This window comes from Urocampus carinirostris, chromosome 12, assembly GCF_059441175.1.
Source record: "Urocampus carinirostris isolate Australia breed hairy pipefish chromosome 12, RoL_Ucar_1.0, whole genome shotgun sequence".
NCBI classification, from domain to species: domain Eukaryota; kingdom Metazoa; phylum Chordata; class Actinopteri; order Syngnathiformes; family Syngnathidae; genus Urocampus; species Urocampus carinirostris.
The window spans coordinates 41,249,213-41,272,871 of NC_142360.1; the positions used below are offsets into that span (position 1 = coordinate 41,249,213).

The 23,659-nt window shown below is 41.4% G+C and overlaps 1 protein-coding gene across 4 annotated transcripts; it reads right to left on the minus strand.

The window, feature by feature from the left end:
• Positions 1 to 200: 200 nt before the first annotated feature.
• On the minus strand, positions 201 to 22,779 carry cdc14ab (cell division cycle 14Ab). 4 transcript variants are annotated; one of them, XM_088349878.1, is made up of 14 exons: positions 22,279 to 22,779; positions 16,527 to 16,617; positions 14,918 to 14,993; positions 11,350 to 11,442; positions 11,198 to 11,277; positions 11,050 to 11,116; positions 8,779 to 8,841; positions 8,615 to 8,702; positions 7,570 to 7,800; positions 6,408 to 6,546; positions 4,914 to 5,165; positions 4,072 to 4,179; positions 3,903 to 3,996; positions 201 to 1,561 (listed from the first exon to the last, which is right to left on the minus strand). In XM_088349878.1, exons 1-14 carry the CDS (start codon positions 22,361 to 22,363, stop codon positions 1,532 to 1,534), a joined length of 1,497 nt encoding a protein of 498 aa, XP_088206004.1. In that variant the 5' UTR covers positions 22,364 to 22,779; the 3' UTR covers positions 201 to 1,531. The 4 variants fall into 4 exon arrangements, with proteins under 4 accessions (XP_088206004.1, XP_088206003.1, XP_088206005.1 ...); XM_088349877.1 differs by lacking the exon at positions 22,279 to 22,779 and adding an exon at positions 17,934 to 18,243; XM_088349879.1 differs by lacking the exons at positions 3,903 to 3,996; positions 22,279 to 22,779 and adding an exon at positions 17,934 to 18,242.
• Between the last annotated feature and the right edge of the window lie 880 nt (positions 22,780 to 23,659).

The window sequence follows — 23,659 nt, forward strand, 5'->3', positions numbered from 1 at the left end:
AAATGGCCACCAATCGCGTTAGTTCCTTTTATAAATACATAAAAATGTCTCCAATTTTTTAAAAATTGCACTATTATTTGATAGTTCATGTTTTTGGCTTAAATTTAAAATCATTTTTTTTTTTAATAAAAATTATTTTTTTAACACTAAGAGGCGCCAAATAATACACTCTGTCCCTTTAAAAGAAAAACAGGAAAAGGTTTCAAGAAAAATAATTTATTTTCTCTGGTACACAAAATAAAAGCTGGGATCCCGTCGCACAGGGAAACCCGAGGACGGGTGACTCCCCTTCAAAATAAAAGCCTACTATCGGGGCTTACTTATGGCACTTTGTGTTCACGCGATCGTCCCTAGAAAATAAAAGGCATCTCTCTCGGGCGACCGATCGGAAGATCGCAAAAATATACAAGTTTCGAAGTAGTACTTCCTTCGTCCAGACTCTAAAGTTCATCGCTTTTATTTTGCGAGGGGTGGGAAACTATTTGGGGCCGGGGGCCGCATCCTGGCCCGTCGGCCCAAGTTTAGAGACCAATCCATTTTTACATACCGTACATGTTCTATTTCTTTACACTTGTTTTTTCAATATTTCTGCAATGATGTTTTTTTCTGGTATTTCTTTAGTATTTTCAGAGTATTTCCATTGTACGTTTTTTGTAGTATAGCTGTAGTATTACTCTAGTTGTATCTTTGGACTATTTCGGTTGTAAGATTTTTGGTAGTATTTCTCTTGAAGTATTTTTAAAGTATTCCGTAGCTGTATTTTTTGTAGTTTTTCTGTAGTGTTTAGCAGCATTTCCATAGTTGTATTTCTGCAGTGTTTTTGTACTCTTCAAGTTGTTATAATACTTCTGTGGTAGTATTTTTTGTGTAGTTTTATTTGAAGTATTCCATAGTAGTATTTTTTGTAGTTATTCCTGTAGTATTAAGCAGCATTTCCATAGGAGTGTTTCTGCAGTGTTTTTGTACTATTTAAGTTGTGATATTTCTGTGGTAGTATTTTTGGAGTAGTTTTCTTGAAAGTATTCCATAGAAGTTTTTTTTTTTTTTTTTTAGTTTTTCCTGTTGTATTTCTGCAATTGTTTTAGTATTTTTGTAATATTGACGTGGTTGTAATTTGGTATTTTTGGCAGTAATATTTTTGAGGTATTTCTGTCGCTATATTTCTGTAGAAGAATTTTGTACTCTTCTGTAAAGGTCTTTTTGAAGTATTTTCGTAGTAGAATTTCTGTTGTAATATTTCAGTAGTAGTATTTTTGTATTATAATATTACTTTAGTCGCATATTTGTAGTATTTCTATCGTATTTTTTTTCTTTTCAGAATAAAAGCAAAACCTTATATTTGGTTCCTGGCTCTAATTCAGATTTAATTTTGAAGTACTGTACAATAAATGAAAAAGCCTTCCGGGCCGCGTGTGGCCCACGGGCCGTAGTCTGCCCACCCCTGATTTTGCACGTCGACAAAATCCTGTGACGTCATCGGTCCTTTGCCTTGCAGTGATGGGCGTGGCGCCTTCAGGGACCGTGGGACCTTCTAGAAGTCGAGGAAGTCAGGCTGAAGCGACTGCGGACATCAACACAAAAAAACAGTCAACATTTTCTCTTTTTTTGGGGCCGAGAATGAAAAAATATAAAAGAAGAAGAAGGAAAAAGAGAAAAACCATGAGCAAATCATGCCAGCTTCTCTTAGCAAGCTTGAGAAAAGAAGAAAAAGAAAAAAGGCGAAAAAGTAGCTGCACTTTTGAAATGTCCACTTGATGTCGCCAAAGCTAAGCGCCACTCCCAAAGACACTAACTGGATTTATTCGTTCTTACCGTTTTCTTTTTCTCTCTCGTTCCCTCCCACTCTTGCGGTCTCTCTTTCGTTCTCTCTCTCTCTCACGTTCTCTTTCTTTTGGTCTCTCTCTGTCATTCTCTCTTTCTATTGTTCTTTCTCTCTCTCTCACGCTTTCTCTTTCATTTTCTCTCTTTTGTTCTCTCTCACATTCTCTCTCATTTTCTTGCATTCTCTTTTGTTCTCTCTTTTTCTGTCATTCTCTCTCACTTTCTATTGTTCCCTCTCACTTTCTCTTTCATTTTCTTGCATTCTCTATTTCGTTCTCTTTCTATATTTCTCTCTCATTATCTTTAATTCTCTTTTTCTTTTGTTCTTTCTCTTGTTCTCTCTCTTTCTCTTTCATTCTTTTTGTCTCTCATTCTCTTTCATTCGTTCTCTCACTTGTTCTTTCTCTCTCTTGTTATCTTGTTCTCTCTCTCCTGTTCTCTGTTTCTCACATTCTCTCTTGATCTCTGTCTCTCTTGTTCTTTCTCTCTACCTAATGTAGTATTTTGCTTTCATTCTGAAAAGATTAGAGAAATACTACAAAACTGCATTAATACTGTAATACAAAAATGCCATGACAGAAGTATTACAACACTGGTAAAATTCCAAAATACTCGAGAAATACGACAAAAATACAACAGAAATACTAAAAATATGCTCCAACTGAAATACTTTAAAATATTTCTGCGTAAATACTCCAAAAATAACACTACAGTAATGCTATAATACTAACTACATAAATATTACAACAGAAATACTATAAAAAACCTCTACAGAAATACTATGACTTATATACTACAAAAATACAACTATGCTAATACGACAAAAATACTACAGGTTACTACAAAATAACACTATGAAACTACTGAAATATTCCCAAAATTCTACTGCAGAAATACTATACAATACTGTATTACAAAAAAAAAAAAAAAGACCAGTAATACACCCAAAACACCCAACAGCAGAAATACAACAAATATACCAGAAAGATACAACTAGAGTAATACTATAAAATGACTACAGGTATACAACAAAGGTTCTACTACAGAAATACTACAACAAAATGAAACTGCAGTGATACTACAAAAATACGACAAATATTTAACCTCAAAAATACAAATACAGTAATAGTACAAAAATACCATAGATATACTACAAAGATGCTACTATGTAAATAGAAAAAATACTACTGCAGAAATACTACAAAATTATGACTTCAATAACACTATAAAAGTAAATAAATACACACTACAAAAATCTAGCTGCACAAATTCAACAAAAATAAAACAAAAATGAACTACAGTAATACTATAATACTAACTACATAAAAATTACAACAGAAATGCTATTAAAAAACCTCTACAGAAATACTATGACTTATATACTACAAAATACAACATGGTAATACTACAAAAATACGACAGGTTACTACAAAATAATACTATGGAACTATTGAAAAAATACGACTGAGATACTACAAAAATTCGACTGCAGAAATACTATACAATACTGTACTACAAAAACAAAAGAACAGTAATACGACCAAAATACGACAGCAGAAATACAACAAATATACCAGAAAGATACAACTAGAGTAATACTATACTATACCACAGGTATACTAGAAAGGTTCTACTATGGAAATACTACAACAGAATGAAACTGCAGTGATACTACAAAGATACGACAAATATTTAACTGCGTCGATCCAACTGCAGTAATAGGACAAAAATACCATAGATAAACTACAAAAATGCTACTATGTAAATATGAAAAAAATACTACAGCAGATATACTACAAAATGATGACTCCAATAATACTACAAAAGTAAATACTGCTGCAAAAATTCAATCAAAATAAAACAAAAATGAAGGAAAGTAAATACTACAAAAATCTGGCTGCAGGAATAACACAGGAATATTACCCAACCAAATATTAAAACGAGGAACCTTCTATTTATTTGGCTTTAAAAACGAAAGAGTTGAGTTTGTCTGTGCGGGCGGAGTTTGTAGCCACGGCAACCACACACACCACTTCACAGCAAACCAGGCGGCGGCTAGGGGGCGGGGCCAGCCCACTTACGGGAATGGAGCGACTCAGGTGGCGTCCCGCCCTGAGCGAATCGGCAAAGCCGGCGGCGGAGCGCACGTCCCCGAGGGAGCCGGCCAATCGGGAGCTGCGGGGTCACGTGACGGCGCTAGCCAACCGGACGGCGGAGAGAGGGACGGGCGGGGAAGGGGAGGAACCTCACCTCAAGATGGCCGACGACGACGACGAGGCGCTGCGACCGGTCCTCTTGGCTGTGGCGGACGATCGGATGGGCGAGGGGGCGGAGCCCGCCTCGGGACCCGCCCACAATCTGGCGAGGACGAGAGTCCATCAGGCCTGTACGGCATTGGCCGCTTGATCGGGAAGTGGGCGGTCTCATCTCATTTTATTTTGTCTCTTCCCGTCTTTCTCTCTTTTTCGCTCTTCTGTTCCGTCTTGTCCTGTCTTCCTTCCACTCTCTTTCTTTATCTCTTTTTGTTGTCTTACTTTCTGTGTTTTCCTGTCTTCCATTCTGTCTTTCTCTTATTACCTCTCTCCCGCTCTTCCTGTCTTTCTAGCTCTTCCCGTCTGTCTCACTCTTCCTTTTTCTGTCGTTTTTCCTGTCTTTTTTATCTTTTTCTGTCTTTCTTTCTCTCTTCATGTCTTTCTCTTGCTTTTCCTGTCTTTTTTTTTTATCTTTTTCTGGCTTTCTTTCTCTCTTCCCGTCTCTCTCTTGCTTTATCTGTCTTTTTAAAAAAAATCTTTTTCTGTCTTTTTTTCTCTCTTCACGTCTTTCTCTTGCTTTTCCTGTCGTTTTTTTTAATATTTTTCCGTCTTTCTTTCTCTCTTCCTGTTTTTCTCTTGCTTTTCCTGTCTTTTTTAAAAATCTTTTCCTGTCTTTCTTTCTCTCTTCCTGTCTTTCTCTTGCTAATCTATTGAGGTTCTTGTGTCAGAATTTCGCGGGCACAAATGAAATTCAAGGGTTTCCTGTCCAAAATGGCCGACTAACACTTTGATACTAAAGGACCGAAGTCATAAAACATTTTAGTCGGCGATGGGTCTCACCTGCCGGGGGCGGAGCTCCGCACGAGTCGGCGACCCTTCAGCGCGCGGAGTTTGTCGCCTTGAGTGGGCGGGGCCCGGCGCCGCCCGTCGTCCGGCGCCCGGCCAACGGGAGGCTGGCGCTCGTCCTCTGCGCCGTCGACCGCCAGGCGCTCCACGCCGGCCGTCAGCTCGGCCAATCGCTCCTCGTCCTCGGCGAACTTTGAACCCTGGGAGCGTTGGTGGTCTCCTAGCGACCATAACCACGCCTGCTTCCTGCCCACCAATCAAAAGAGTCAGTGGAACGAGAACGACGGGAGGCTCCGCCCACTCGACATCCAACCTACAGAGAAGCAATCCTGCCGTATTCGTAATACCTTAGTATATGTTATGAATGCAATCGATTCATTTCTTTCAGGATTTACTTTGTATTTGGTCGCATATTTTGTCTTACTTTTGTCAGGTTTTTCTCTTTTTGGTGTCGTGGATTTTGTCTATTTTTCTCAGTGTGTTTAACGTAACTGTCATTTTTCATTTCGAGATTTGTTTTGTAGTGAATTATGTCGAGTCTCGTTTTTCTGACATTTATTTTGTCGTGTTTTTTGTCATTCATTTTGGCATTTATTTCTGTCTTTGTCATGCATCAGGTCGTGTATTTTGTAGTGATTTTGTCATAGATAAATAGATAGATAGATAAAGAGAGAGAGATACAGAGAGAGAGATAGAGAGAGATGGATAGACAAAGAAAGATGGAGAGAGAGAGCTCAAGAGATAGATAGAGATAGATGGAGAGATATAGACTTATAGTTATATAGAGATAGAGAGAGATATAGAGAAAGAAAGAGATACATAAATAGATAGATACTTTATTCATCCCCTTTGGGAAATTCCCACTTCCAGCAGTATCCTTGAGTTGTAAAATAAAATAATAAAGATATAGAATACAAAAAATAACCAATATAACATTTTGCTATAGAGTATTTCAATAGTGCTACGGAAAATACACACCGTCATAAAAATACGGTCATATGCAAATGTGGGGGTGGGGTCTAATGTGGGCTTTTACTCCCTCAGGTGGAGTTAAAGAGCCTCATGGCATGAGGAAGGAATGATCTCCTCAGTCTGTCCGTGGAATAAGACTGTGAAGCTGCTCTTCTGTTTGGAGATGATACTGTGTCGTGGATGTAGACATGTTTGTTAGAACTCATTTCGTCACGTATTACGGCGTCTTTCATTTCTTAATAAATTGTCATGTATTTGATTTTGGCATTAATTCATCCATTTTGTTATTCATTTTGTTGTACATTACATTATTTTGTCGTGTTCTGGAGTGTTTTTTGTTGCGTATTTTGTCACAACTGAGATTTTCACCCACTGGTCGATCAGGGACGAACGAATCGGCTAATCTAGCGGGGTTGGTTTATCGTAGCCAGGAGGCTCCGCCTACTCTCGGCACATTGGACGGCGATCATTCGGGGCGGAGCCAAAGCGCTTTACGTTCCAATGGAATATCCTCACTCTTCCAGGAAGTGCTGCTGAGGTCCGATGACGGAACCGGGCCGGCAGATTCGGATCCAGGCGATGGCCTCGGCGGCGCTGAAGCGGTAGTGCTTCATCAGGTAGCAGCCAATCAGAGTGCCCGTCCTGCCCAGGCCGGCTGAGGGCGACAGCAATTGGTCAAGATGGGGCCAAAGAGACGGGGCTAGCGTCTCGCTTTTGCGATCCCCCCTCTGCACGTGACGTTAGGTGTAGTTTGCGCGAATGACGAGACTTGTGACGGACGGCAAGGAGCCCCCTAGCGGACACCGCTTGAATCAGCATTCCAGTTGAAACATATCAATAACTACCGGAGAAGAACAGAACGATAGAAGCGCCCCTTTTTACTGCTGTGCCGACCTGCAAGGTTCCAACCCCGATTCGGAACTCGATCGTATCTTGTTTGACGAAATGTTTCCACGGCCAAATTCAAGCATTTTCCAAGCACTTTCAAGGCCAATTTTTCCAGCACCACCAAAATTTGATGTCAAGTCCTGCAGAAAAAATCTCACTCCGCTCAACGTGAACGCACACTCCTGTTTGCCACAGAACGATGTGTCATGATCTTAGGCTGTACTATATGTTTATTAAAGGGACAGTGTGTCATATTTGGTGCCTCCTAGTGGTAGAGCAGGGGTGTCAAACAGGCAGCCCGCTTAGAGAAGCGCAAGAGAAAAACGAGCTGCAGGTTGAAATATGTCCACTTGATGTTGCCAAAGCCAGACGCCTCTCACAAAGACACCGTACTTGTGTTTCTCTCTCTCCCTCCCTTTTTCTCTCATTCTATCTCTCTCTCTCTCTTTCACTCTCTTTGTCTCTTTCTTTCTGTCTTTTTACCTTGTCTTGCTCTCTCTTCCTTTTTACTTTTCTCTCTTCCTCTCTCTCTTGCTTTCCCTTTCTCTCTTTCTCCCCTTCTCTTTCTTCATTTCTTTGTACTTTTCTTTTTTTCTTTCTTTCTCCCTGTCTCACTATTTTTCTTTTTATCTCTTTTGTTTCTCACATTCTCTCTCTCTCTCTTTCTCTTATTTCTTTCTCTCTAATCCACTAGTCCGGCCCCCGACAGAATGTTTGTTCTATGGTGTGGCCCTTGAGTTCAACGCGCGGCGAGGGTCCCGAGCGAAAGGGGGCGGGGCTTGCGACTGACCTTTGCAATGCACGGCGAGGGCGCCGGGCGCGGCGTCGCAGAGCGCCAGGAAGCGTCTGACGATGGCGTCGCTCGGCGTGCTGCCGTCCGGGAAGAACAAGTCCCAATGGCGGAAGCCGCCATCTTGGAAACGCCAGGCCTCGTACATCTTCTTGTTGAGGCGGACCACCGCCGAAACGCCGCCGGAACGGAAGTACGCGAAGTAGGATTCGGGCGAGTGAAGCGGGTAACCTGAAAGGCAACAAAAACGACGGGAGTCACGGCTCGTTTCGGAAGCGGCTCTTTTTAGTGAGCCAAAAGAGCCGGCTCCATCGCCGCTCTTCGGGTTGTGGCTGCGAATTCAAATATATCCGATTGTGATGTCGCATGACGCACATGACAAAAAAAAAGGAAAAAAACAAAAACAGGGGGGGAATTGAAAGAAAAAAAGCAAGAAAAAAAAGACCACAAAAAAAAAAAATCAATGAAAAAAGCAAAAGGGAGAGGGCAAAAATAATAAAGGAAAAAGCGAGCAAAAAAAAAATAATAGAAAAAAATAAAATCAAAAAGATGAAAAAGGAAGAAAAAGGGAGAAGAATGCTAAAAAATAGAAAAAGGATTTTTTAAAAATTGAAGAAAAGGGGAGAGTAAACACTTGGGAAAAAATAAACAAAAGATAAAATATGAGAAAAACAAAATGAAAGAACAAAAAAAAGTAAAAATCTAGGGGGGGGGAAATAATAGGAAAAAAAATGAACTGAAAAAACAAAAACAAAGCAAGAACGAGGATGCAAAAAGCTAGGTTGAAAAAGAAACCATAGAAGAAAACAATTTTAAAAAGTCAAACAAGAATGAAAAAAAGCCAGAAGGAGCAAAAACCTAGAAAATATAAACCAAAAAGAAAAAAAGAATTTAAAAAAAAAAAAGCCCAAAAAAAGAAGCAAGAAAAAGGCATAAAAGGCTAAGAAAAAATAAAAGAAATTAGAATAAAAGTAAAGAGCTTGGAAAAATGAACAAAAGAAGAGTAAAATAAAGGAAAGGAACAGAGAGAAAAAAGCGCCCTCACCGTTCTCCATTTTGCTTTTGTCGTGCGGTCCGCCGAAGGCCAGGAGTTTCCCGGGAACGATCCAGTTCAGGTCTCCGTTCTCCACCCGCTAAAAACCGAGAGGCGTGAAAAATGGCTGCCGAGGCGGGGAACGACCCCCCCACCCCCCCTTTTCGGAATCCCACCTCGTAATGTTCGTACTCGTCCACGTCGAAGGACTCAAAGTCGAAGAAGCCGTGCTGCAGCGCCTGGAAACCAGCAATGGCGGCAGTTTACATCCCTCCTTCCTTCTCTCTTTCCTCATTTCCCTTCCTCTTACACTTTTTTCCCAAGTTACTTCCTTCCCTCCATTATTCCTTCCTTCATGTCTTACTTCCCCTTCTTCCTTACCTCCCATTCCTTTTACCATTCTTCCCTAGTTCCCATCTTTGATCTTCACTTCCTTCCCTCCCTTATTCCCTTCTTCACTCCTTACTCCCCCTTCTTCCTTTCTTTCCTTCCTTATTTTCCCTTTCCTTACCTCCCAATTCCTTTTACCTTTCTTCCCCAATTCCCTTCCTTCCGTCTTACCGTTCTTCCCTCTTTAACTACTTTCTTTCTGCTTTTCTCTTACTTTCCCACCCCCTTCTTCACTCCTTCTTTCCTTACTCCTCCTTATCTTCTTTCCCTTACCCATTCCTTCTTTTGTTTCCCCTTTCCCTGCCTCATCACCCATCATTTGTCCTTCCTCTTACACTTCTCCCCGAGTTCCCTTCTTTGATCTTCCTTCTGTCTTACCCTTTTCCCTCCCTCGCCCTTTTCCCTCATTCCCTCTGCCCCCACTTCCTTCCTTCCCTCTTTTCCGACTTTTTACCTTCCCAAATGCAAGCTTGTAACTTGTTCTTGGCAACACTTTGTGAAAGAAGATGCTCATTGCTTGAATGGACTAAGTCTGCCCCCTTCAATTGTTTCATCTCCATTCTTGAAAACGCTTTAATGACCGTGGGGGCGCCGGCGCCCCCGTTTGAGAAGTGCTTTTTAAATGAGCGTCACTCGGCGACCGTTGGGCTAAAAGAGAAACTGTAAATGCTTCCTGAAAGAAGAGAAGACGGGCTTTGGATAAAACCCTTGATTTCAATCAAATGCTATCAATGTAGTTCTCTAAAACAGCCACAGGGTGGCAGCAACTTCCCACAAGGGCGTCGGATGAAGGTAAACGTTTGTCTGGAGCAGATCGGTCTCAACCGGAGCAAGTCAAGCATTTTTTGTGACCTGAAAGCTATACAACAAAACAAAAAGTTCAATCATTTGAACATGACTTTATTAGTTTTTTGTCAAATTGCTGTGGTGGCTCATGTATGCTATTTGTCTACATTATTGTTATTATTTCAATGGAACTACCTTTCCATGAGTTATCTTCCCTCAAGGCTAATACTTAGATAGATAGATGTCAAGATAGATAGATGGATAGATAGATGGATATATGTCTAGATATATGTCTAGATAGATAGATGTCAAGATAGATGTCTAGATAGATAGATATATAGATATATGTCTAGATAGATAGATGTCAAGATAGATGTCTAGATAGATAGATAGATGTCTAGAAAGATGTCTAGATGGATGGATAGATGTCTAGACAGATGGATAGATGTCTAGATATAGATAGATAGATGTCTAGATGGAGGGGCAGCACAGCGGCGCAGTGGCTAGCACGTTTGCGGCACAGTTCTAAGGTCTTGGGACCCTCCTGTGTGGGTTCAAATCCAGCTACCGGACTTCCTGTGTGGAGTTTGCTTGTTCTCCCCGGTCTTGCGTGGGTTTCCTCCGGGCACTCCGGTTTCCCCCCCCCACATTCCAAAGACATGCATTTCTTTACACTGCGTGGCACTGTGAGAGGTCACCCAGCATCCTACCCTGAAGAAGAAATCCGCTTCCTCTTTCTAGTTCGTGAGTAAACATTCTATACTGTATCTCCAGCGGGCTAAGACTTTGACATTTTTATTGTCTAGATAGATGTACAGATTGATAGATAGATATATAGATGTCTAGATACATGTCTAGATAGATGTATGTCTCAATAGCTAGATAGATGTCTATATAGATAGATAGATGTCTATATGTCTCGATAGCTAGATAGATACTTTATTTATTTATAGACACTTGTCTATTTTTTGGGGGAGGATACTGCTATACACCTCGCTCCCCTCTGTAGGATTCTGGGTCTGGCGCCAGAGATCCACTGAAATATATGGACACCGAGAGACGACTTTGCGACAATTCTTGAAGTCTGTTTTAAACTCTTATGACATGGGCTTATTCATGGTGGATATTGTCATTTTGGGTGGTTCGAAAAAAAAATGGGTCCAAAAGTAACATGATTTCTAACCCTTTCACAGAGAACGTGTTAGAGTCTGTCTGGCCGCGAGTAAATAGGTTCCGCGTGGCGTTCATAAAGGTCATCCTCGGACTCCTACCTTGCGGATTCCCAGCAGGCAGTCCAGGACGCTCAGGTTGAAGGTGCACTTCCCCAGCGAGGCGTCCCTGCGCAAGCAAAATACAGGATATCAAGCCGGGGTGCGCGGGCTCCCGAGGGGCCCTCCCTCGTCCCTTCGGCGGGCCTACCGGAAGGGCAGGTAGGAAGCGTTGGATCCCGAGAGGAGAGCCCGGTAAGCCTCTTCCGGAGTTTTCTTCAAGTAGATCACCTGTCGTGCGCAAAAGTCCAGGTCAAGGCGGAGGCTTAGCGTGGGGGGGCGGGTTAGGGGCGGGGTCCTGACCGCGTAGGCACCAATCAGCACGGCGGCGTTGGAGCGTTTCCTCTGGTCGAAGCTGCTGTAGTGCACGATGCGTTTGCGGCTCAGGGTGAACGACTGGGAGCGCACACGTAGAGACAAAAAATAGACAAAAACACAAAAACAAACATCAACGAAAACAGTAAATAAACAAACAAACAAAAACACAACACATTAAGTTCCTGCGACAAAGACAGAAATATCTCGGTAAATGAAAATATTGAGAATATTGTGATCAAGTGATATCTTTGTTTACATCCATGTTGCACCGGAGCTGATCTGTTCTCTCCCCCCCCTCTCTCTCTGCCAGTCTTCTTTCCCCTTTTACTTTTTATCTGCTTTGTTTCCTGTCTAGCTTTCTCTATTCTTGTCTCTCTTTATCTTTTTGTCTTTCTTTTGGTGTCCAACTTTCGTCCTCTCTTCCTTTTTCTGTCAGTCTTGCAATCTTTCTCTTTCGCTCCCTATTCCTTGCTGTTTTCCTTTCTTTCTCTCCCGTCTTCCTTTCTCTCTGTCCCTCTTTTGGTTTTTCTTTCTCTTCCTTTTTCTCTCTGCATTCCTTCCTGTCTCTTTCTCTATTCACATCTTTCTTTTTCCTCTTAGTCTATATTTTGCAGTCTAACTTTTTTCTCTTTTCCTTTATATCAGTATCTCTTCCCGTCTTTCTCTTTTTCTCTCCTTTCCTGTCTTTCTTCCCCTTACTCTCCCTGTATTACTTTCTTTCTCCTTTTGTCCCTCTTTCTTTTTCACGCTTCCTGTTTTTCTTTCTCTTCCTTTTTCTCCCTGCATCTCTACCTGTTTCTTTCCTTCTCTCTCTCTCTCTCTCTCTCTCTCTCTCTCAGTCTTTCTGTCACTGTTCCTGTCTGTCTCTTTCTCTCTTTCGTCCTGTCTTTCTCTCACTCTTCTTGTCTTCTTTTTTCCGTCTCTCTTCCTGATTTTCTTTCTCTCTTTTTCTCTCTGAATCTTGTTCCCGTCTTCCTGTCTAACTTTCTTTCTCTGTCTCTCTACCAGTCTTTCTGCCACTGTTCCTGTCTATCCCTTTCTCTCTCTCGTCCAGTCTTTCTCTTCTTGTCTTCTTTTTCTCTCTTCGCAAATTTATTTTTCTCCTTTTCTCTCTGAATCTAGTTCCTGTCTTTATTTCTCTCCCTGTGTTTTTTTTCCTCTCTTTTCATGTATACCTTTTCTCTGGTCAAAATGGCTGACAATTATTTTCATACTAGAATGTCGACGCTTGCGAACGCCGCTCGAAACAATGTAGGGACAGGATAACAACTGAATGATTGGATACATCAAGATGCATGTATATTTAATAGTAATGAAATCCTACTTCAAAATAAATATTTGTATTAAAGAATGGCACGATTCGCTCAATGTTTCGATATCAAAAGGTGGATTTAAACCCCCCAAAAAAAAAACTAATTTGGGTAGAAAAAGATGCGCCAGTCCGAATGAATACGATGCGGTCTTATTACATGCTCCTAATATATTTGATGACATGGTCCTGTACTCCTTACCACAAGGCCACGCCCACTATTTCCATTTTGGACTGAGTAAATGTTCAAAATGGAGGACCAAAAACCGAGACCAAATGGAAAAATGTTATGCGGAGGCTAACGTGACCAAGGAACATCCGTGAGCGTCACGCGTCCTTCTGTCCTGTGACTGTCCCGTGTTCGTCCCGTGTTCTCTGACACGGGTGGTTCACGCAAAATGGCATTTTACCGGATTTGGAACGGCTGCATTGAAGGAAACGTTTTAACCGGTAACTGAATCCAAATGTCCGTTTGGCTCAAGTAGGAGCGTCTGTCTTCTCGTTGCTACGCTAGCTAAAAGCAATCCATCCACGATCTGCACCGCTTATCATCAGTAGGGTCGCGGGGGTGCTGGAGCCCGTCCCAGCTATCTTCGGGCAGTGGGCAGGGGACACCCTCAACCGGTCGCAGGGCACACAGAGACACACAACTCGCTCGCTCATTCACACCAAGGGACAATTTGGACCAGACTATTCACCTGACATGCATGTTTTTGGAATGTGGGAGGAAACCCACACAAGCACGGGGAGAACATGCAAACTCCACACAGGAGGTTCGATCGATCTCATGACCTCAGAACTGTGTTGCACAAGCGCTAACCACTGTGCTGCCCAGCTACAAGCTGACAACAGAAAAAATGTGTTTAAATCAAAACCGTGAAACCGAAAATGAGTGCTAAAAAACAAAGAAGAATACAATCTAGGAAACCTTAGGTGTCTTAAAAGCATCATTTTGCTTCTCTTTTTTTTTTGCTTAGCCTTTTGCAAAAAAAAAAGAAAAAAAAGAAGAAAAAAACATTTACAGAAAAACATGAATATAAAAAGAAGGATGAAAAAAGCATAAGTAAAGGAAAAAGAAAAAAAATGAAAAGAGAAAAAAAGACCAAAAAAATGACTAAATACAAAAAAAGTTCAAAAAGCAAAGTTCAAAAGTATTTCAAAAAAGGAAACCAAAGAATTTAAGTAAAAAAAGAGTAAAACAAAAAAAGAAAAAAGTGAAAAATAAATAGGAAAAAGAAAAAAGGAAATAAAAGAAAATAATTCAAAAGGAAAAAAGGAAGAGAAAAAGGAAACAAGAAACGTAAAGAGAAGCTAGAAAAAAAGAAAAATAGTAGGACCAAAGGAAAGGGGAAATGGAAAAACAAAGACTTTTTGGGGTACCTTCAGCAGCAAAATGGCTGACAATCCCATCAGTTCCCACTAGGTGAGAACTGCCAATATGACTTTGAACAAAGCAGTTCTTCGCTCTCCTCAGAGTTGTTTACGTCACGTCATCCTCGATCACGTCGCCATTCAAAGTAGTGACTACTATACAGTTAGATGGCCATTACCGATATAGTAATCAATAATGTGCTGAAAGAAAAGGCCATTGAAGGTTAAGTCGAGCGAATTGTGTCGTTGTCTCTTGGAAGTCAAAGAAGGGAGCCGGCTCCTCGCCAATAAAGAGCCGGTTCCCTGTGAGACTCCTTTTTTTTTCCACTTATGATTGGTCAAAATGCACTTTGGGGGGATTCTGTATTGTTGGGCATTAAAAAAGGTTAAAATTGTTTTGTATTTTGTCCTTTATTTTTTTCATATAGCATTTTAATTGTATTTCCTGTTTTCATACAAAAATGTATTCTTTTTTTTCTTCTTTTACCTCTCTTTTTCCTTTTGTATTTTTCGTTTCATTTCTTTGTTTCCCATTTTTTAGGTCATTTCTCATCTCTCCACGTAAACGTAAAAATGTCAAATTCTCTGAAATCCAACAACTTCTTTTTAAAGAAAGGGGAAATGATGACTATCCCTGGTAACTAGTAACTTATACGAACTCGGTTACTTTTCAGAAGAAGTAGTGAGTAACATTGACTAATTACTGAACCAAGAAGGGGCCGGAGTCAAAACGACGCAGCACTTCATGGCTTTCGAATAAAGAGGAGAGGGGGATGCGGACTTTCGCTAAAGCCCAACTCGGCGGGCGGGCGGGACGTGCCATTCCGCATTCCGAACGAAGGCGTCGGCGCCACCGCCAGGCGGGACATTCACCTTTAGCTTCTTGTTGAGCTTGCAGCAGTATCGGTACAACATGGCCAGGTTGAGAGGGCCGAAGTCGGCGTAGAAACTGCAAAAAAAAAAAAGGAAAAACGTTACGAGGGCAAGTCACCGGGGAGCAAGGAGCGCTAGAAACTGCAGAAAAAGCAGGAAAAGCAGGGGTCGGGGGCCTTGGAAGCTAGGGTCCGAATGGGCTTTTTCACAAAAACAGCGCTCATAAAAACATGACGCTCTTCTTAAAGGGACAGTGTTTTAGAGTTGTCCACTAGATGTCGCTCTCTCGTGTAATGAGTCCAGGGAAGACTACAAACTCAGAGACTGAAAGGAAGCGTGAAGAAGCCTTTTTCTTCCCATTTTTTACCAACCTTTCTCAAACAAAGAAAAAAGGAATAAAATGAATAGGGAAGAAGAAATAGGAAAGAGAGGCAAACGAGGAAAACTGGAATAAAGCAAAGAGAAAAGAAAGCAAAAACAGTAAAATGGAGAAAAACAAACAAAACAGAAAGTTTAAAGTGAAAAAGGAAAAATAAAATGCCATTTTCTTTTTTCTTTTAATTGTTCTCCTTTTTTATATTTTTCGTTTTTCTTTTCCTCTTTTTCTCGAGTTTTAGTTTTTGTCCTTTTTTAATTTTCATTTTTTTCTGTTTATTTTTTGATTTCTTTTTTTCTTTTGTTTATGCATAAAGCAAAATGAAATCATGAATACTTCTTATTAATTCAAATAAACATTTTACAGTCGATAAATTAAAATGTCACCTAAACTCAATTGACTCATCTATCATTTTAGAAGTTAGGGTCCCTGTGAGGTTGGGCCAAATGGGCTTTTTCACAAAAAACGCGCTGATTAAAACCCGACACTTTTCTTAAAGGGACAGCGATGGCCCCCGGGCCGCAAGTTTGAGACACCTGATTTAAACCAAAGAACCAACACTGCAGGAAATACATTTACTCATGTTATGGTAACAGCTCATCAATTCCACTTTATTGTGCTTTTCAAGCTGTCTCTCAATCACAAACACGCTTGATTGACCAACTCACGTTATGAAAAGAGCTAATAAGTCAGTCTCCACCTGAACATTTATCTCTAAAGTAAGTAACCTACACTTTGTATGCTATCTTCTAATCACGCGCACATTTTTCTAGCGTGGACTTTTTCCTCAATATTATCAGCGGACTCAGGAGATAGCAGAGCTGCCTCCGTTCGCCAGGGCTGCAACAACTCAACATCGATAATTAAAAGCGCGGCAACTTCATAGATCGTCAATTCGTTATGGCGCGTGATTTATGAGTAACTCGGTTTGCTAAATCAATGCAAATAAGAGAGCACACGATAACGTCGTGTTGCTGAGACTTGTAATACCATTTAAGTCCAGCAGAGGGCGTCAAAACGTTTTTATAAAAAAGCTATCTTACATTTTTTTTATTGAACATTGGCTATTTACGAACAAATAAGTTTTTTAACGGGACAGAAAGTTGCAGTAATAATACAATAAAATCAAAAGAATAACATAAAAAAAGTAAAAAGATAAAAAACACAATGCCGATACTGATATCTGCCAAGTTTTCTGATTGATCGTGCCGATAATGAGCAAGGAGCGCTTACTTCTCATAGACGAACTCGTCGTCGGTGCAGAAGTAGTGCGTGTTGGCCGTGCTTTTGGGTTTGCTCCTCAAGGTGGCGAAGTAGAGACGGTCTGAAACACAGAAACAGTAACTTAACCTTCATCCGTACCAGTAGGGGGCAGCAGACGCCACCAAACGCATGTACGAGGTCACCGGTGGGTGGTTGAAATTCGGTCACGCCGCCTATCGTAGGAAGTCTTCAACTCCCGAGATTGGAGATACGGTTTCAAAATGTACTCGTCGCAGAAACATCACCCTCAGTCTGAAACAAGATACCTGAAAACTCTAAAGCCAACATAGCTCACCGGTGTTAACCAACATGGAGTCGAATTCGACTGTGTAAAATATTTCCTCCAGTACACGCAATAATGCCCACAAATGAATAAAAATTCACCTAAAAGCATTTCTGCATCGTTTGACGACCATTGTTGTAATCAGTTTGTTTCGCTCTCTAATTCCCCTTAAGAAAAAAAACAAGACTTGCCAGATGATTTTCAATATGGCCGTTATTCTTTGACCTTTTTAAATGACACCACTCACGGCCAATTGCTATTTTTTTCACGGTGCTTAGCCTGTGCTAAGCTATGAGGGCCCGTATGGAAACAAAAACATCACGAGCAATTCGGCATCAAACATCTTGAGCCAATAGTGACAGATTCGAATGTGGATTAACATATTGGACAGCCAAATAAATTCCCAACATAAATATGTACACATTTACGGAGTGTTTTCAAACCAGAGCCGAAAGTAAATGTGCGTAAAACCATTCGGGATTCAATTTCACGCACCATTAGTTTAAACAATCGTTGGTTTGACTTCTGGAAAGACAAGTCAAACATTTGCAACTCTTTCACAATGTCTAAAAAAAATGGTCATCACCGTAGGGAAATTCCCACTTCCAGCAGTATCCTTGTGTTGAAAAATAACATAATGATAAAATAAAAGAAAATAGAATAGAAAAATACCCAATACAACGTTTTGCTATAGAGTATTTATATAGTGCTAGTAATAAAAATAGGGCAATATGCAAATGTGGGGTTGGGGTTTCATGTGGGCTTTTACTCCCCCGGGTGGAGTTCAAGAGCCTCATGGCATGAGGGAGAAATGATCTTTTTGGGCAGTTTAAAGAAAAGCTGACAAAAGTTGAAACAAAAAAAAACAGTTTACTTGGTTCTACTCGGCTCATTTTAAGTTTTGGTTTTGTCATTTTCTCGAAAAACAAAAAGACAACATAGAGCAAAACTTGAAAAACGGGTTTAAAATACACTCAAAACTTGTCAATATCATCAACATAAATTAAAATTTTAAATTAAAAACCAAAACTGGTTCCGAAAATGATGTTTTTTTTCTCGAAATAATAATAATACTTGGAGTCGTTTTCGTTTACCTTTGATGAATTCGGCGTCTCCGGGCGGCGGTTCGCCGTCGGTCCCGCCGAAGAAGGCGGCCAGGACCGGGGTCCGGACGGCCTGCTTCATGGCCGAAAAGCGGCAAACTCGCAACAAGTTGCCCAACAAGTTGCCCGACTTTGCCCTCAGCGAGTCGCCCAACTTTTCCGCCTTTCCGCCGCCGCCGCTTCACTTTCGCCGAACATGGCGCTTTAGCATTAGCGTGCTAGCGCGCTAATGCTAACCGGGATTAGTCCTAAAAACCGATTGAGCAAATCCCGGAGAGACTCGTTACCATGACGACCGCCACTTCCGCGTTCGGCCCGCCCAATCCGCAGGTGGAGTTTAGGTGCTGCCTTCACGGTTCTATGGAAAGCGCGGAATTTATTTTACTGCAAACACGAAGTTTCTCTTCTTTTTTTCCTTAGAATTCAAGTTAAAAAAGTGAAACATAAAAAGAAAAATAAATAGGAAAAAAAACAAGGAAAGAAAATAAAATATTTCAAAAGGAAATATAAAAGAAAATAATTCAAAAGGAAAAAATGGAAAAGAAAAAAGAAAAGGGGAAATAGAAAAATAAAAAAAGACTTTTTGGGGTACCCGCAGCAGCAAAATGGCTGAGAATCCTGTCAGTCACCACTAAGTCAGCCTCATCTAATGACAGATAAAAACTCATGTATAAAAAATAAAGTGACATAAATCTGTCCTGATCTCATCTCATCTCATCTCATTAGCCGTACCGCTTATCCTCAGTAGGGTCGCGGGGGGGCTGGAGCCCATCCCAGCAATCATCGGGCAGTGGGCAGGGGACACCCTGAACTGGTTGCCAGCCAATCGCAGGGCACACAGGGACAGACAACTCATTCGCTCATTCACACCTAGGGACAATTTGGAGCGGCCAATTCACCTGAAATGCATGTCTTTGGAATGTGGGAGGAAACCGGAGTGCCCGGAGGAAACCCACGCAAGCACGGGGAGAACATACATCTGAAAGTGAAAAATGTCTCTTGTAGTTTGAAAGTCCCTCCTTCATGTTGAAAACACGGAATATTTAAAGGTTACATTGCTGAAATGAACTGTCAAACGTGCAGCCCGCAGGCCGAGTCGGGCCAGCAAAGGGTTTTAGTCCGGCCTGCGAGACAACACCCAGAGAAGCACAAGAGACAAGTGAGTGGCCATTTGAAACATGTCCTCTTGATGTTGACAAAGCCAGGCACCACTGCAAAGCAACTGGAGCATTATTACTTTCTTACTTTCACTCTCCCTGCCTCTCTCTCTCTCGCTCCCTCTCTCTCCCTCGCTAACGTGGAGCTATCCGGCTTCAGTGCCGTTAGGGCAGACAGAGACACAAAAGCCTGCGGGAAGCGGAGAGGAGGCGGACTAGCTATCTAGGTGAACACGAGGCTGTGTCACCCTGGGCACAAAGATTTCCATCTGCCGCAAGGACGTGGAACTTTTGGCCTAGCGTGTGACGTCATCTCGGTAGCCTAGATGGTAGGGCGCCCGCTCTGAGACTGGGAGGTCGCTGGTTCAAGCCTCGGCCGAGTCATACCTAAGACCTACAACATTGGTACCCGTTGCCTCCCTGCTTGGCGCTCGGCATTTAAGGGTTGGAATTGGGGGGGTTTACTCACCTAATGACTCCCAACACAGCAGTTGGGTCTAAAAACCCGGCGCCGATCGAAGGCGACGAGTCACGTCGATAGCTTCGCGTGACAAAATGATTTCCGCTAGATATCATGTTGATGGTTGATACTGGCTGAATAATAATAAAATACAAAAAAATATATACATACAAAATCCACTCCGCTGTAGCTAAACTACAACACAGCACCCCGAGGCCATCCTGTTCATCTGTTAATAAACAACAAAAGGATACTGCTGGAAGTGAGAATTTCCCTACAAGAATGAATAAAGTATCTATCTCTCTATCTAAACCATAGCTTCTAACCCTAGCCCAAATCATATATTGGAACCAAAAGTTTTTCAAACCCTTATTGAAGCCTGAACCCTTGCTTCTAATTCCAGCCCTACAGTGTAGGGTTAGTGTAGTACACCTATCCCTAGTCCTAACCCTGTTTCAAATTGTAAAAATAGCTCTAAACCCATTTTGGAACCCTACATTAAGTTTAGAACCCTAACAGGGAGCCCAAACCCCAGTTCCCAACCCAAAACCAACAAGTAAGTGTGTATCCTTGGCAATGTTCCCTCTAAGCTGCGCGTCTGCGCAATTGCGCACTACCCGGAGCTTTTCCGCGCACAAGAAAATCGAGCCGGCTCACAAAAATCAGGGCTCCAAATTGCTCATTAAGAAGCCAATTAAGTCAAAGTTACGGTGCATCAAGGTCAAAATACACGGGTTCCCCCGACGCTGTATTCTAAATGCCGTATTTGGATGTCGAAGTAGAACAAAGTTGAGTAAAGTCAGTAGAGTTTTTCGAAAACCGGCTTCTTCGGCTCGGCTCACTAAAAGGAGCCGGCTCTTTTGGGTCCCACAGCTATTCAGGTAGTTTTTGCTTCTTTCATCCCAACATGACCAAATATCATGTAAAATTATGCAAAAAAAAATGACTTAAAGGAAGGGGGGGAAATCGAGCAAAAGAGAAAAAAAAATACCAACATGAAAAAGTAGTGAAAAGCTGAGAAAAAAATGAAACAAAAGAAAGAGAAAAAAGAAGGAAAATTTCAGAAAAAAAAGCCAGAAAAAGAGAAAAGAAAAAAACAAAGGAAAAAAGTAACAGCTAGGAAAAAATAAACACAATGAGATTTTTTTAAAGGAATTTAAAAAAAAAAAGGAGAAAAAAACAAGGGAAAAAGTGGCAAAAGTTTGTGTTGCATTCAAATAATTTCCAATGATATCAAGTCAATCAAAAATGTGATTAAGTACAGTTCTGTATCTTACAACCGACTCAATAAGCCCCCAAAAATGTTAATATTATGCGACAAAATATATCAGGAAATAAAAAGAAATGGATATCTTGTGAAAGAATTGTAAGAAGAAACGACGTTTGTAGGCCGTACAAGCTTTGCAATAATACATGAGTCAATTCATTCAAAAGTGAAAAATCATTTTGCATTGCCGGAAACTCAGCAAAATGTCAAGTTTTGGACATGTTTGATAATGACTTAATTGCCACACTTGGGATTATGGTTGCCCACTGTTGTTTCAAGCGTTGCTCACCGACTTTGTGTGAACGCTCAGACCCGGAAGGAAAATGACAGGGAAGATTGATCCCTGGCTCCAATCCTCTTTTAGAAGCTTAAATTCAGTTTAATACTCTAATAAGGAGCCAAAAGCTTAGTTTTATAACCCTAGCTGCCATTCTATTTTAGAACCATAGAAAAAGGTTAAAACCCTTATATGTCGAAGTGTCCTCGGGCAAGACACTGAATCCCTAATTCCCCCAATAAGCAGGCCAGCTGCTATTGGTGTGTGTGTGTGTGTGTGTGTGAGAATGGGTAAGTGTGAAGCACATTGTAAAGCGCTTTGGGAGGTCTTCATTGACTTGAAAAGCGCTATTAAATTGCAGACCATTTACCATTTAGCATCTTGATTATCCTCAAAACGTTTGGAGGCTGACTCCCTATTGGTGTGTGAATGTGTGTGTGAATGGGTAGGTGTAAAGCACCTCGGGGGCCCTTTAGTGACTTGAAAAGCGCTATAGAAATGCAGACCATTTAGCATCTTGATTATCCTCAAAACGTTTGGAGGCTGACTCCCTATTGGTGTGTGAGTGTGTGTGTGAATGGGTAGGTGTAAAGCGCATTGTAAAGCGCCTCTGGAGCCCTTTAGATAGATAGATAGATAGATAGATACTTTATTCATCCCCTAAGGGAAATTCACATTTCCAGCAGCATCCCTGAGCTGAGAACAATACAATAATAAAGCCAAAATAATACAATATACAGATACCCAGTGTGACGTGCAAATGCCCACTTTAGCATGTTATATAGAGTAACTAAATAGTGCTACACAGAACACATAATGCAGTAAGATTCGGTAATATCCAATGTAGGTGGTGTGGTTTAATGTGGGCCTTTACTCTGCCGGGTGGAGTTAAAGAGCCTCATGGCATGAGGAAGAAAAGATCTCTTCAGTCTGTCCGTAGTACAAGACAGTGACAGCAGTCTGTCACTGAAACTGCTCTGCTCTTTAGTGACTTGAAAAGCGCTATAGAAATGCAGACCATTTAGCATTTGAAACCCAATCCCAAACCCTAGCCCAACACTCAACCTAAGAAACATGGCAACGATATCAAACATTTCCAAGCGCTTTACCTCAAATTCAAGCACTTTTCTAACCTGGAAAACAAATCAAAAGTCAAGCATTTTCATCCCACTCACCCGCCACAAGAGAGATCCAAACGCAGTTATTATTGGGCCCCGTTGCCGGTGGAGGCTGCAGGAGCCGCCGGCCTTCCTGGTGCATCCTGATGCGGGTCTGGGGACTGGGTCCGGGCCTGGGTCCGGATCCAGCAGAGGGTGGCGGCGGTGTGGGAGGCGGGGTCACCCGTCCGGCGCTCAGGTGTCGGTCTCGGGTGTCGGTTTACATGGAGTTCGGGTGACGGCGCAGGTAATCCACACCTGGGATGTCACGGAAAGGGGGCGGAGACTTTGGACCAGAAAACAAATAAGCCAAAAATAACTGAAAGAAAAGTCTGAAGTGGAAAATGCTAAAAATATTAAGAGGTCCACTCGTCTTACCTCGCATCTTTCCACCGGTCAATCGTAATGAGGGATTTTTCATGACCAAATTCAAGCACTTTTCAAGCACGTTCAAGGCTAATTTTTGCATTACCTTCAAAAAAAGAAGTCCAGCACCGATCAAAAGAATAATAATGGGCGGCAGTAGCTCAGGAGGTAGAGCATCGTCTTGGGAACAAGGGATCCCGGTTCGAATCCCGGCTCGTCCGTGTTACATGTCGAAGTGTCCTTGGGTAAGACACTGAACCCCTCATACCCCCAATAAGCAGGTTAGCGCCTTACATGGCTGCAAGGCCGCTATTGGGAAATGTGGAGCACATTGTAAAGTGCTTTGGGAAGTCATTGACTTGAAAAGCGCTATAGAAATGCACATCATTTCATTTCAAAATAAAATAGAGTCGCTATCTTGCTGCTAGCACATACTGTAATATCTATTACTCTTGTTGCTGTTGTTTATGTTCACGCATGGAACCTTTAAGAAAGGACATGATGCAAGGAAGGGGGGAGGCGACAAATGCTGAAGTTTTGTGCTTTAAAGTCAGTCGGAACGGTGTGAGTTACGACCAACAGTAGTGCTCGTGTGAATGTTTATACCCGCTTTTATTTTGTTATTAAATTGAACGGTGTGAGTTACGACCAAAAGTAGTTCTTGTGTAAATGTTTATACCGGCTGTTAAATTGGCGACGAGATTGAATGCATCGTTGATCGCACCCAGGGTCATTACAATATTTTGTGCAATTTTGAGCTTTTCCTGTATGCAATCTACCATCTTTTTGTGTCAATGGCCTGCTATAAACTGACATGAATTCTGCCATTCTTCTTGCTTACAAAAAGATGGAAAGGGCTCAATAGGTTTTGGTTAATAATGGAGTTCTATACGGAAGAAAAAAAAAGTACTGTATGTATGAAAAGCAGAAAAATGAGCCAAATTTGGACTCAATGATATTGCTATAAAGCAAAATGCATTCCATCTTTCAAACAGTCTACGATTGATCTTTTGCTTTTTGTTTTACTTATTTC

What these genes read in the sequence shown, in the direction of transcription:
- cdc14ab (XM_088349877.1), bottom strand. Translation starts at nt 18,024, where the DNA reads ATGAAGCAGGCCGTCCGGACCCCGGTCCTGGCCGCCTTCTTCGGCGGG. An exon ending in GACGAGTTCGTCTATGAGAA is followed by an intron (nt 14,994 to 16,526) that starts GTAAGCGCTCCT and finishes TTTTTTTTGCAG; the next exon opens with TTTCTACGCCGACTTCGGCC. An exon ending in TGCTGATTGGTGCCTACGCG is followed by an intron (nt 11,278 to 11,349) that starts GTCAGGACCCCG and finishes TGCGCACGACAG; the next exon opens with GTGATCTACTTGAAGAAAAC.